The sequence below is a fragment of the Athene noctua genome, chromosome 2, assembly GCF_965140245.1.
Source record: "Athene noctua chromosome 2, bAthNoc1.hap1.1, whole genome shotgun sequence".
Taxonomy (NCBI): domain Eukaryota; kingdom Metazoa; phylum Chordata; class Aves; order Strigiformes; family Strigidae; genus Athene; species Athene noctua.
The window spans coordinates 107806397-107819766 of record NC_134038.1 but is presented as its reverse complement, the minus strand read 5'-3'; the positions used below and the strand labels follow the sequence as shown (position 1 = coordinate 107819766).

Genomic DNA, 13370 nt, shown 5'->3' with positions numbered 1-13370 from the left:
ACACAAAATCAGACCTTGGTCACATCCCGCTCAGACGAGGGAGACAAATAATTTAAGATTTGTAAATCCCCAACGGAGCGGACAATAGTGAGACAAGTCTCAAAGTCCAGACATTTATTAACTTCCCACAATGTACTAACTGGATACACGATAATTAGCTAAGTATATAACGAGTATGCCTTGTGTTACTTAAAGGTAGTGAAGGAAAAAGGGAAAAAGGAAAAGAGGGAAATAGGGAGAATAGAGAAATACATATCACCGGTCTGTTTTCCTGTGTCGATCCCACCAGTGAGGGTTCCAGGAGGCATCCGTCTTCTTTGCTTCACTTCAATCTCTGGACTCACCTCCTCCTTGCCTCCCCTTGATTTATACTCACTTTCCTTGGGTCTGTCCCCTAGGTCAACCCACATAGCTACGTATCACATGTATGGGGAGGGGTAAGGTGTTTCATGGGATGATGTAATCAGCATGATCTTGTTAAATCTTCATTAGCATATTCAGCAGTGTTAACTTTAATATGCATTTTGTGGATAATGAAGCAAAGATCATTCACTGGACAGATGGCCCTTGAAATTTGCCCAGGTGCCCCAGAGCAGAACCGTCCTGTCTCCACAGGGCTCCCCCCTCCAGCTGCATACTGTGATATTTGGGCAGCCTTATCAGCTTCGACCTCCACACCATCCAGCCCATGACCATGGTCCCATTACTTGCAAGTGTTTGAGACATTCCTTAGCTCAGAGGGCCTCCACTCCCTCCCACTACCCTTTATCTCTTTCTCAGGCTGTTTTTCTCAGTCTTTGTTTCTTGCAGACCCATTTCTTTCAGGACCTGTTTTTACAAGTTGTTTCTCACAGTCTTGTGGGTATTTTTTTCACTTGGTGACTGGGACTGCCCAGTGAATGCTTACTGATGTGGTTTTCTGCATAAAAACTGTGCAGTGGGGACTGGGGCAATGATCTGAATTTTAAGCATTTTATTGTTATTATCTGGGAGCCGCTTTAATGGGTTTAGGGAGAAAAGGATGAAGGCTATTTTGCTACAGTGAGGATTTTGCTTTGTTCAGTCCCTAGATAAATCCATTTTTCTCATGGAGCTTGGATTTTGCCATGGTCCTGTTTCAAACCCAACACAACTATCAGCAGCAGACACCAGAACTGGCAGTCCAAACAATCTGCAAGGCATTTCTTTGGCGGTATCCTTGAGGAAGGCACAGTGTAGTGTCCCTGGCAGATCCTGGTGGTACCCAAGAAAGACTCCCTTTGCACTTTGAGCATTGTGCGTTCACAGGTGGGACACAGGTTGGAATGTAGCTCATGGATAAAACCACCCATACTTAGGACATCGTTTCAGTTTCTCATGCCATGGTGTCTGATGTCATTTGAGATGCCCTAAGATGCTCTTCCTGGCCTCCAGTTGCTCAGGTAGAACAGTCAAAGCCTGTGGCCTTCTAGCCCTATGGCACTTTAGGGTACTTCAAACAGTACCTATGTGTGGGTCACTAACTGAAGCCCTGGAGTCAGTGTGTGGTTTGAGTCAGCTTGAGCTTTCAGCATAGTCAGTGGAGAGCTGGTCAACACAGTCAGCAGAGCCAAGAGGGCTCTTCACTAACTCCATCCATTTGGTTACCACTGATATGCATCTTGCTCTGGCATTGTTCACCTGTTGCATTGTGGGTAGAATGTATGTTGTTCTCTCAATGACAGATTATGAAAAAAAACCAAAACAGAAAAGAGGCTCACTTTGTTTCCTTTTTTTTTTTTTTTTTTTTTAAATACTTACTTTATTGAGGAGTTATTCCAAACTATCAGCCCTGATTTTTCCCAGAAGCTAGGACACCTGCACTGGTGATGGTCAATTGTGGAAGATCCAGTGATGTCCAGGAAAGCTACTGACATTGACTCATCACCCTGTCTATGTGCAGGCACACAGTAATACAACTGGCAAACCTCTCATACCAGTTCATCTTTCTGGTAAAAATCTCTACAGTCCTATGCTAGTGAAAAGGAAATAAATGTTAATTATGTGGTGACTACTTTCTACCTGATGAAGGGCTCTGCTGTACTTCTGCTCCTCAGCAAGCCTAACAGACGCTGTTTTGCTTTGCTAGTTTGACTTAGCCATACTCTTCCCAAGGAAGATAGTTTCACAGTCCTGCAGTGAAGTATCTACCTACCATATGGCCCAGACCCATTTTTATAACAAGGGTATTCCTTATTCTCCCCTAGAACATCCTAAACTTGTTATTTTCCCCTATATGTCTGCATTTTCTGCCCCAGAAAGGAATCTCCCCTGAGTCTGGGGGATTTGAGGGGAAGCTTCATAGCAACCAGCTTTGCTACAGTTTATAGGTGAGGGTACTGAGGTAGGGTCCTCCAGTGGCTGTCAGACCTTGCTCTGCTGTTTGAAGTAATGTCCTGGGCCTGACTATATCAAAGGCTGAGGGAGTCTAAACACCAAAACTACTCTGTACTTTAGTGGCTTGGCAGCTGTGCTCAGTGTTGTGCTTGGATCATTGCATCTAAGCACCTCAACTCAATGGTGTCCAAGCAGTTTGTCCTGTTCCTTTCCTTTGCTCTATTCCTCAGCTTCCCTGCCTAGAGAGACAGCTATTCCAGAGCAGGCAGTGCAGACAACAAGCAGCTTGGGTCTGAAGATTCACATCAGGTAGTTGCCTGAAGTCATGCGGCATGACTTTCAGCTGCCTCTAAGAGGGTGACATCTGCAACGCCCTGGGAGAAGGAGGTAGTGTATTCCTTGAGGATGGGGAGGGGCTGCCTTTTCTTGCATAAAACCAGAGAGGTAGAGCTACTGTTTCACCATAGAACACTTTTCCACTTACCTCTTGGACTCTATGTATTACAGCAACACAACAAACCCCAATATGGCCCAGGGGGCCATGTAGCAGTGCTGCAGAGAAATCTTGGGGCGTGGCTCAGGGGATTGTGGATTCCCTCCACATCTCTGCTTCACCGGGGACTTTCAAGACACAAAGATCCATCTGACTAGGGAACACTCAAACAAAATCATTAACAGTGAGCAATAAAGACTGCTGAACTGTCCGTGCTTTTGAGTAGCTGTACAATCTCTACACCACTGAGACGAAGCGAAAACATCCCAGCAGGGAAATAGTTTCCAGTTCTCTATTCCATAATGTCTGAACACTGTTTTAACTATTCCTGCTGCTTGGTTTGAATTCCCTAAATCATGCCCAATAAAGTCAATATTCTACCAAGAACAGCTTCACAGTAACAGGTAGGGAAGCAGGTGACTGAGAACCTGCACTGGTGTAGCTCAAGCTGGTGAAGTCACTGATGCTTCTGGGACTTGTGGTGGCAAAGCCATCTTCTCATCAGAGATGTAAAACTCGATGCTAAGAAAAAGCAGTGGGGTTGTGGGGGCACAAACCAGAATGCTATCTGCTGGCCTCTGGGTTAACTTCGGAAAACCAGTCATCAATTTTGCATAACTTACTTTTAGGGATGCGGTTTAAGCCAATCTGGGAGCCTGGTTTGGGGGATTCAAGGCTTAAAACTCTGGTCTGGCTGGCAGTAGTTTCTCCCAAATCTGTACCACCCAGTTGACTAGGGTTCATCAGCCCAGTAGGATCAAGGTGTGGATCAGAGCTACATGAGGACAAGGAGTTGGCCCTTGCTTTAGACCCTTACCTAGATTGGAGAGGGTTCCTTCAGCTTTCTCATAAACACAGTAATGTAATAAAAATAAATTCTGCCTGGTCCTCCTGTCTATATATTGGCCATGCAAGACAATTTTGACATCCACAACTTTGGCAGGCTTTAGAGGCATAAGCATACCGTTACAAAGGATGTCCAGCTCTTATCCCTCCATTTCCAAGTGCTCTGAGAAGGCTTGGCTCTCCAGCCCCATCACACAGTTGCGAGCAGGTGATACCCTGGGGGTTGTACTCTGAAAACAGCAGCAGAGGACCAGTTTCCAGGAGTGCTCTGCCCCCTTGACCTCACTGTCCCCTCAGGTTGTCCTCATCCCCAGATACTGCACACATAAGGCCGGCAGTTTCTCTCCATCCTTTCCTTTTCCCAAAGGATTTTCCCCCATGAGCAGGCATCAGACCTACTCAGCTCTCCTCTTCACTCTTCACGGGGGACAGAGCTGTCTGCTCACTGTGTTGGGGTCCTCCACCAGTCCTTGTGGCCTCCCCCCGTTTTGCATAGGGAGCAGTTCCTTCCCGTGCGTGGATTTTCTGGTGCCTCCTCAGGTACTTCTTCAGCCGGTAGCGCTTCCCACAGACCCCACACTTGTAGGCCCCACCTCGGGAATGGAGCAGCTGGTGTTTAATAAGATGGCGCTTTTGAGGGAAGCATTTCCCACACTTGGTGCACTTGCAAGGCCCCATGCGGACATGGATTGTTTGGTGCCGGAAGAGGTTGGCCTTCTGGTTGAAGGTCTTCTCACACTCAGGGCACTGGTAGGGCTCTTCCTTGGTGTGGATCCTCTGATGCCGAACCAGATTTGACCGCTGGGTGAAGCTCTTCCCACACTCGGTGCATTTGAAGGGCTCACTCATGTGGACTCGCTGGTGGCGGATCAGCTTGCGGTTCATGCGGAAGCTCTCCCCACACTCGCTGCACTTGTATGGTCCCTCGCTCGTGTGGATCTTTCTGTGTCTGGTCAGGTTCGATTTCTGGTTGAAACTCTTCCCACACTCAGGACAGGGGAATATCCGTTCACACTTGATTGCTCCTTTTGCTGAGGGATCTTTCTTGGACATGGATTTCTCCCAGTTCTCCAGCATTCCCTCTTTGGTGGGCTGAAAGTATTTCTTCTGCTTCCTCTTTGGGCTCTGGCTTTCCTGGTGGTTGGTCTCCACACCAGGTTCCTCTTTGATTTGTATCCTCTGGATAGCACGGAGGTTTGGCTTCTGCCCATAATGCATCCCAAACTCAATGCTTTCCTGTTGTTCTTCTTTCACATGGAGCACCCGGTTACTGGCTATGACTTCCCGTTCATGCTGCCCATCAGCATCTTCTTCTTTTTTAAGATCTCTCGCCTGTAAAGCCATCAGCTGGATCTTTGGATCAAAGAGCTTTCCATAGTCTGGGTTTTCTGGTGGCTCCTTCTTGATGTAAAGTTTCTGGCAGGTTATTGTAGTAATGTTTGTTGTGTCATCAGTGGGTAGTTCTGGTTCCTCTTTCATCTGGATTTTCCAAGGAGGGCTTTTTGGATTAGATGGGTTTCTAGGTATGTTACACCCCTGGGCTACGCCTTCTTCATAGGACATATTCTCCAACATATTGTCCTCTGACCTGATGGCAAAATCAGGCTCCTCTTTAATCTGGATGACCTGGAGAGACACACCATTGATATGTCCCTCGAGCGGCTTTTGCTTAGCATGGTTCCTCTGGTGGACATTGAAATACCGCTTGGTGCTCAAGCTCTTCCCACACTCAGTGCAAATGAAAGGCCCCCCGCGGAGGTGTATCTTCTGGTGGGCCAGCAGTGTGGCACTTTGCCCAAAGCACCTACTGCAGTCGGGGCATTTGAAGGGCTTGTCCCGCTTGTGGATCTCTCTATGGGCAGTGAGGGTCCCCTTCTTCACAAAGCTCTTCCCACATTCAGTGCAGGCGAATGGCCTCTTCTCTGTGTGTGTCCGCATGTGGATATTGAAGTAGATCTTTGTGCTCAGGGTCTTGCCGCAGTGGGCACAGAGGTAGGGACCCCCCTTGGAATGTGTCTTCTGGTGGGCAGCCAGGCATATCTCCAGGCGGAAGCAGCGTCCGCACTCCCCACAGCAGAAGGGCCTCTCTCCTGTGTGGATGCTCTGGTGGGTTGTAAGGTGGCCCCGGGTGGTGAAACGCCTCCCACACTCCCCACAAGTGAAGAGCTCCTCTGCTGTGTGGATCCTCTGGTGTCTCTTCAGGTTCCCCTTCTTGCTGAAGGATTTGCCGCACTCCTGACACAGATGTGTCTTTAGTACCATGTGTTTAACCGAGTCCTTCATGGCAGCAGTGCCCTGCACCCAGTGGTGTGTGGTGGGGCTGCCAAGCAGCCAACAGGTACAAAAAAGCCACAATGTTATAGGGATGGACTGTCTGGGAGGATACAAAAACCATCAGGACACACACATCAAAGTGTACTTTAATGGATGCACTTTATTCCCCATAAGGGAAAGGGTGCTTCTGCTGTAGGCCACCTCAGGGCCAATAAGGAATGTGTGGTCATCCTCACTTCTCAGCCTCCTTCCACCTCAGCTTGCAGGTGCAATGTTTGTAACTCTATCTCCTGTCTCCTCTGATCTGGAGAAGCTTCCCTGGCATTTCTGGAGACTCAGATTGTCAGACTGAAAAAATAAAGGGAAAATTATTAAGTCATTATTTCTTCTCCACCTTCTGTGTTCACTATGTAAACACAACTGGCACCTTGCCTGCTCCATGGGAGACTGAACCAGAGACCTCCAAAGCCACAGGCTCATCTGGACGCCAACAGAGAGAGCAGAAACTGGCTGATTTCCCCTGGCAATTGGGGGATCTGTGATGCATTTTCTGCTGTAATAACACTGAGATTTCAGCTCTACTATTGCTGCACTAGTGATTTACTCTCAGAATAATCCTTTATCCTCTTATCAAGAAGATTTATAGGCAAATAAGTTAATTAATTAATGCACTTTGCAGTAATTGTTGTAATTAATCCTATTTTTGAGGAGTGGCTATGCAGCAATCAGAAACCCCGAAACCTAGAAGAGAATAAATCTGGGCACCATTTGCAAACTGGGAGACCTCCATACACAGGAGAAGACAGGCCAGTGATGTTTTCAGTGGGCAGCTGGAGAAGCGAGAGGAGCGACTTTGTTCTTTTCAAGAGGGTTTAACTGACGGCAGAGTCTCGGTCCATTACAGAAAAAACAAAATCAGAGTCAACAGAGTTGTGAACAACATCTCCTATCAAGAGATGCTCTGAGATGCAGCAGGGAAAAGAGCCAGAAAGACTGTGGGGAGGAAGACAGTGGTGCTGGAGATGACTGTCAACGAGAGTATACATGGCCGGGCAGGCTTTTACTGATGGTAGTGATGGCTGGAGGTGGTGCTGCCAAAACCACCCCTTATGGGGCAAGCTGCCAGCAAGGACATGGGTTGTCAGTGAAATCTGTCCCAGGAGATCTGGGTCACTGGGAAGGCTGTGGCTGCAAAGAAGTCCCTGGGGAGCCTGTTACTAAGGTATAGGGGGCTGGGGCAGGGGGATGCCATGGATCAGGGGACAAGCAGTAGGAGATGTGGACTATAAGCATTCAAGCACAACTTGTGATGCAAAGTTTGCAGCGACACGCTCCTCGGAGGAGAGAGGACAGAGTGGTAAATGAAGTGGGCTTCTATGTTAGATTTCAGAGGACAGTTATAACACGGAAAGTTACTTCACATTTAGCGGTGCCGCTTGTGTTTCCCCTTCAGCTAACCCATCTGGATCCCCGCTGATGCTGGTAAGAGCCACCACCGAAGCACAAAGGTGCTCCTGTCCAAGCTGAATTCTCCATGCTGGTACAGAGGAACCACAGGAAAACAAGCACAACACAAACCAAAAAAAGCTCACAAAAAACCCAACCAACCAAATGAAAAATAACTATGTGCAAAATGATACTGAGCCAGGAGAGACAAATCACACCCACCTGAAGTACGATCAGGGTCTCGTGTTTGCTAGTGGAGGAGACACTCCAGGGGTCCAGACCCCTTCCCTAGGTGTGGGAGCAGCTATGTGACACCTACAACTGGTTTTAATTCATCAGACAAAGCCTCGGCAGCAGCCAGGCTGTAAAGAGGACTCAGAAAAGTTCAATAGTGTATTTTTCCCGAGGAAGGTCATCAACCCCCAAGCAGGTAGCGGATTTAGCCTCCCCCCACCAAGGACCCTCCTGCTGGGTCTGGCTGATGCAGCCTGGGCGCAGGCGGAGCGGGTGTGGGGCTCGCCGCGCTGCCCAGGGCCTCTCTCCTCACCATGGATGCTCTCACTGCTCTGTTAGAAGACACAACTCACCAGCAACTGCGTTTAAAATGCCTCTGGGTTTTGGCAAAAAGCAATAAATCCCTGAATTCAGATCAGGGTAAAAGAAGAAATTCCTACCTACTTTCTTCGTGGTTGTTTGGTTTTTTTTTTTGTTTTGTTTTTTTTTTTTTTTTTTAATTTTTTTAAATTTTATTTTTATTTTTTTTTTAGATTTCAGTATCCAGATACTACCGATCCAAATCCTGCCTTTACTTCCAGCTCTGCAATCCCCCGGGCTCCGGGTTTGAATCAAGGGCAAAATCAGATCCCAGGGAGTTTCTTTGTCTTTCATTTGGGCCGCCCGGACAAATCAAGAACAGTTGGCCGAAAGCATCTTACCTGAGTGGGCCATCAATCTCTGGCTGGCATTTCTCTCCTCCGGGGCAGTCTCAATGGCACAACCGTGTTTGCGACTTGGCTGCAAGTTGTGTTGCAGCCGCAGCTGGGCTGACCTAAAGGAAGTCTGTGGCCAGTGCAGTGAGAGCTACCGGAGGAAGGGTGAAGCGAAACAAAGACAAAGAGCAAAGGTTGAAGGCGCAGGGGGAGGACAGGGGAGATGCTCTCGACTCGCGCTGCTGGGAGGGATTTTCGTGACACCGCCAAGGTGTTAGAGGGAGCGCGGGGAGGAAGAGGAGGGAAATTTCTCCCTGATGTGCCTTTCTTCTGCACCGCTATATTGGTGGGAAGCTGGAAGGGTCCCCAGCTCGCACTGCCTTCTGGGAATTGTAGTTCTCCTCAGCAGCTCTGGTGCCCCATCCTGCCCTCTGTGCCCTGGCAGCCTGGTCAGGATCGGGTCATTTCTCTCTTGCACCTGCTGAGAGGGTTTGCTTTTTTGTTTGCTTGTTTGTTTGTTTGGGTTCTGTTTGTTTGTTTGTTTGTGTTTGTTTTTGTGGGAAAGAAAACATTCCGCAGTGCTACAAACATCCTTCTTCCCTCCCAGACTGATTGTCTGGGACTTGCTCCAGGAAGTGTCAGGAGAGGAAACATGCATTTCAGGGTGTATTTCTGTGTCCGTAGCAGCTACCCTGTGGGGGAGGTAGCAACTGAGGCTGATGCCTCGTTACCAGCAAGGGATCCCTTTTAATTCCCAGTGAAAGCACAAAAGGAGTGTGCAGATTAGACAGAGGTGGACACTGAGGCATGTGGATGTGATTTAGCAATGATGAGCACCATCTGGGAGAGGGTGAGCCTCAGCAGGACATCACAGAGAGTACCCAGACCTTCCTGGATCTGCACTCTACTATGAGGCTGAGACCCAGCAGGAAGACCTAGCCCAGGATGCTTCTCTGGGAGAGTTTTAGGAGCATGTGCATGATGAAAAGCTGACTCTTCAGCATGACTCTGCCCTGGGGCAGTGATTAGAGACTGTCCCATGTCACTGGGGCTGGACAATAATACACATTGCTGCGTAAGTCAGGACCTTCAACCTTGTCATAAATATGACACAAGGCTGCAAACATGCAGCCTCCTCCTCTTTGATTCAGGGAAACTGAGGCAGGGGATGGCGAGAAGCCTGGCTTAGATCACACAAGGAAGTTCAAGGTTGCAGGGTCCCCGGAGTTCAGATCTAGTCTACACACTGTATGTGCCTTGGATAAATTCTGCTGATGTATTTCCTACCCCAATACATATCCTCAGTATGAGGAGGCAGTAGCAGCAGTAGGAACATGTGCCTACATTCCAGCTTGTATCTCAGTCCAGCGAAGGAAGATCTAACCATCTTTATACCAGCACATGCACAGTAGAAGATAACACAAACCTCATCCTTTACCTTACCAAAGTTCTTCTGTTTTGATGTATGGAAGTGCCGCAGCAGGTCCTAGAAAGACAGGCAAGACCTTGGTGTTAGGCCACAGTAGATCCTGGATATGCTGAGGCCAGATTCCTCATGTGCAGGACTGTTTAGGCAACATGCCTCCCTTTTCCCATCATTCCTGTTTCCATACCGACAAAATCCTGCCTGCCAACAATTTGGATAGTGCCAGTCAGCAGCTCCATCATCCGGTCTCATCTTGGTGTGTGGCACCATGGAGGCAGAGAGGTTGAGACAGGACATGGATGAGGGGCTCACCTGAAGCATCTGGGGGGACTATTTGTGTGAATCCTTTGCTGCCAGAGACATCTAGAGGAAGGGACAAGGATTATGCCATTTCAGCTGTGTCAGTGTCCATTCATCCACTGGGGAAGTGGACACCTCTAGTAGGGTGGATGACTTGTGCCCTCAGAGCTCCTTTTTCTCTCCGTTGACATCTGCATTTTCCAAAGTGAGTCCCCTCCACAGCTCACCGTCTCCTTCAAACAGACAAGATCTGCCTGTTGTCCCTTCAGGCTCATACAAAGCCCAAAGACCAAGAAAAGAAGGGACAAAATATGCCTTGGTATGACCTCAAGGTTTTCTCATGTAGTCAAAAATAGGCTCAGAGTGCTTCATGCTCATTCCCTGAAGGGCTTAATAGACAAAGCTGTCAGGGCAGGGTTAGGCTATGTCAAAAAATACCTCTTCCTAAGCCCAGTTTGGAATTGGTGACCTCACAATCTGAACAGAACTGAGAAAACCCACTTTGGAAGTGAAGTTGTGCCATCAGCTGCAGTGACAGCCTCTGCAATGTACCACTAGATGCCAGTGAAAGCTCTTTCCAGTTCGCTTCTGCTTAGAAAATCTTATACTTTTGGTACTTTCTTTTGTTTTATTGTAATTTTTAAAAGGCAGTCCTTCACTTTTGATCTAATAATGCCTCCTTGCATTTGGGTAGTATATATGAATATATGTGTCAATGTATGTTGTGTATCTTTCTCTCTCTCTCTCTCTCTCTCCATTTGCCTCTCTGTTTCTCATATATATACATATATATATGCCTTTGTTTCCCATTATTTAGATGAGAACTTCTTCCCCAGACCAGGATCTCACCTTCAATCTCATTTCTTCATCCCCCTTCCAATCAAACACCCCAACTCCCCAGCCCCTTTACCTGCTAAATCCTCTAGCCACTGCATCGTGACCTGATGTCCTGACTTGGACAGTAAATGTAGTAAAGAAACGTAGAGGTGCTGGCATGGCATATCCAAGCCCTGTCCTGCTCTGGGAGATGACCAAGAGGAAAGATATAGGTCCAGCTTATCCAGCTATGGGAATAATAGCCTGGAGGAACAGACCTGCAGGCAGCTGGGGAGGGGATCACAAAGTAGAAGCAAATTAGTGCAGTAGTGCCAATAACCAGGTTGGATATGTTTGGTGCTTAGTGGGAAGGTGAAATGAATAAAACTTGTAGACACTACAGTACTAGAAAAGAAACCCTATATGGGGAAAGGGTAAAAAATAAATAAAGCTCACAGTCCCGTACACCAGCAAGCTCTATGTTGAACTTCCCTGGTGTAGAGATCAGTATAGGACTGAAATGATCTCACGTTTTTTCTTTTAGTGCCTGGAGTTCTGCACTTTGCAGAGCATAATCTGTCCCATGTTACCCACTGACATTTTTGCAAGGTCTAAGCCTTTGAGCATCCTCCAGGCTTTGCACACACCATTTTTTCACTTGGTTGGTCAAGGTCCAAGTGGATTGGACTATCCCATGGGCACTCAGCAGCTATCCAGGCAGGAGGGCGTGGGGGGTGGGCTGTGTGTTTGGTGTAGAGTACTCCAGTGCCTGGTACAACTCTTGCTCTCTGAAGTGCCTGCTGGTTGCTAGTGGAGACAAGATGTTAGACGTGATGGAGTAAAGGTCTGATCAAGAATGGAGACTTCTGTGTTTCTTTCTCAGACAGATCTAATTCTGTGTTTGACCAGTCAACTACATCCAACAAGGATGCATAGGAAAAGTGAGAAGTAAATTTAAGCTGAGCTGTCGTATGCTCCAGTGCCTGATTAATTATACAGTGAAATAAAAATGGAATTTGACAAAATAAAGGAGGAGGGGTAAATGAAATCTTCATTCTGCTTTAGAAGGAAATATTGCTGCAGGTTTTATTACAGATGCCACAGTTAATCGCATCAGGAGGCTTGAGGACGGGAGGTTGCTTTTTCTGCTGGGTACACACAGTGCAGGAGAGCTAGACAACACAACATGGAGAGATAAGGAAGCAGGAAGCCCAGTTATTTGTTCAGGTGAGTCTGTGATTGTTCCCAAGATTTGTGAACACGATAGGTGCCAGCTGAGGTTGAGAAAGCACCTAGCTGCCTTGCTACACTATAGATTGCTTTTATTAATTTAGGAAACATCTCTCACAGTAAGGCAAACGTGATAAAGAAGAATAAAGTGTTTAAATGACAAGTAATTTTCCATGTTATTCAAAACCCCCTGCTTTTCTTTAATTGCTTTTGAGCATCTGATTAGGAAGGAAAGCTTTTATTTCTTCAGCCTACATCTCCTACAGCTTCATTGTGCACCCCAAGCCCATGGTTTCCCATCCTGCTGCCATGAAAATAATTGCGGTGCCTGTGGCTGCTTCCGTATCCAGCATGTTCATCTGATAAGAGCTTCAAATGAAAAACTGGGTTTAAGCCCAAATGGGCCCAGAACCTCTTTCAAGCCTGGCCAGATCACAGCGACCCTTTCACCTGTTTGTCCTATGAGCAATGGGCTTCTCATACATGAAAACTAAGTTGTTTGGTTTTGTTTTCCTGGGGAGAACTCCAGTCAGGTCTGGTGACTGTAGGGCTTCTGTCAGGAGAGAGAAGGAAGGATTATGGTTGTAATGTCCCAGACCCAGAAACCCCTCCTTGCCCTGCTCACTCTGCTCCAAGTTCTGTCAGCATTGTGGGAGGGATCAAACATCTCCAGGTTTTCTGGAGAAGTAGGTGAGTAGGGAACTGGGATGTTACAAGGACCTTGAGACCTAGCCTCACACCAGTCCCTATTTCATCCTCAGTCCCATTCTTTTCACCCTTGTTGCAACTTTCTTTCTGAAAATGATAACCACATCATAAGATAACTTTAAAAACCTAGTAATATCTAAATGACATGCCCAAGGTTGAACAGCACATCAGCAGCAGAGCAGAGAAGCATCTCAGAATCTGGTGTAATGCAGCACAGCTCTGCTGCTTAACAGAGCAGCATTCCCAGTGCCTTTCTAACACAACACCTGCTAGCCAATGCTCTTACCCTCCTGGCCTCATCCTTCCTCCACAGACAAACCCCGTAGGTCCTCCCTGCCTATAAGCATGTGCAATAAAGTTATAGCTACTTGATTAGTGAGTGCTACTGGCCCTCTAATGTCTTTCATTTTCCACATCTCATGGAGGTGGAACCAACCATTTATCCCTAGAACTGGTAGGTGTCTTTCAAGTCCAGATCATAAAAGTGAAGTCTAGGCATGAGCTTGGCCTGTGCTGGTGCCTCAGTTTCCCTGCCTGGAGGGTAGTG

At 47.4% G+C, this 13370-nt stretch overlaps 1 protein-coding gene across 1 annotated transcript; it reads right to left on the bottom strand.

The window, feature by feature from the left end:
* Window positions 1-1796: 1796 nt before the first annotated feature.
* On the bottom strand, window positions 1797-8462 carry LOC141957003 (uncharacterized). Its single transcript, XM_074897934.1, has 2 exons — window positions 8350-8462; window positions 1797-6316 (listed from the first exon to the last, which is right to left on the bottom strand). Exon 2 carries the CDS (start codon window positions 5975-5977, stop codon window positions 4094-4096), a length of 1884 nt encoding a protein of 627 aa, XP_074754035.1. The 5' UTR covers window positions 5978-6316; window positions 8350-8462; the 3' UTR covers window positions 1797-4093.
* Window positions 8463-13370: the final 4908 nt, after the last annotated feature.

Excerpts from the sequence above, each read along its gene's own strand:
- LOC141957003 (XM_074897934.1), bottom strand. The coding sequence starts at position 5,977 with ATGAAGGACTCGGTTAAACACATGGTACTAAAGACACATCTGTGTCAG.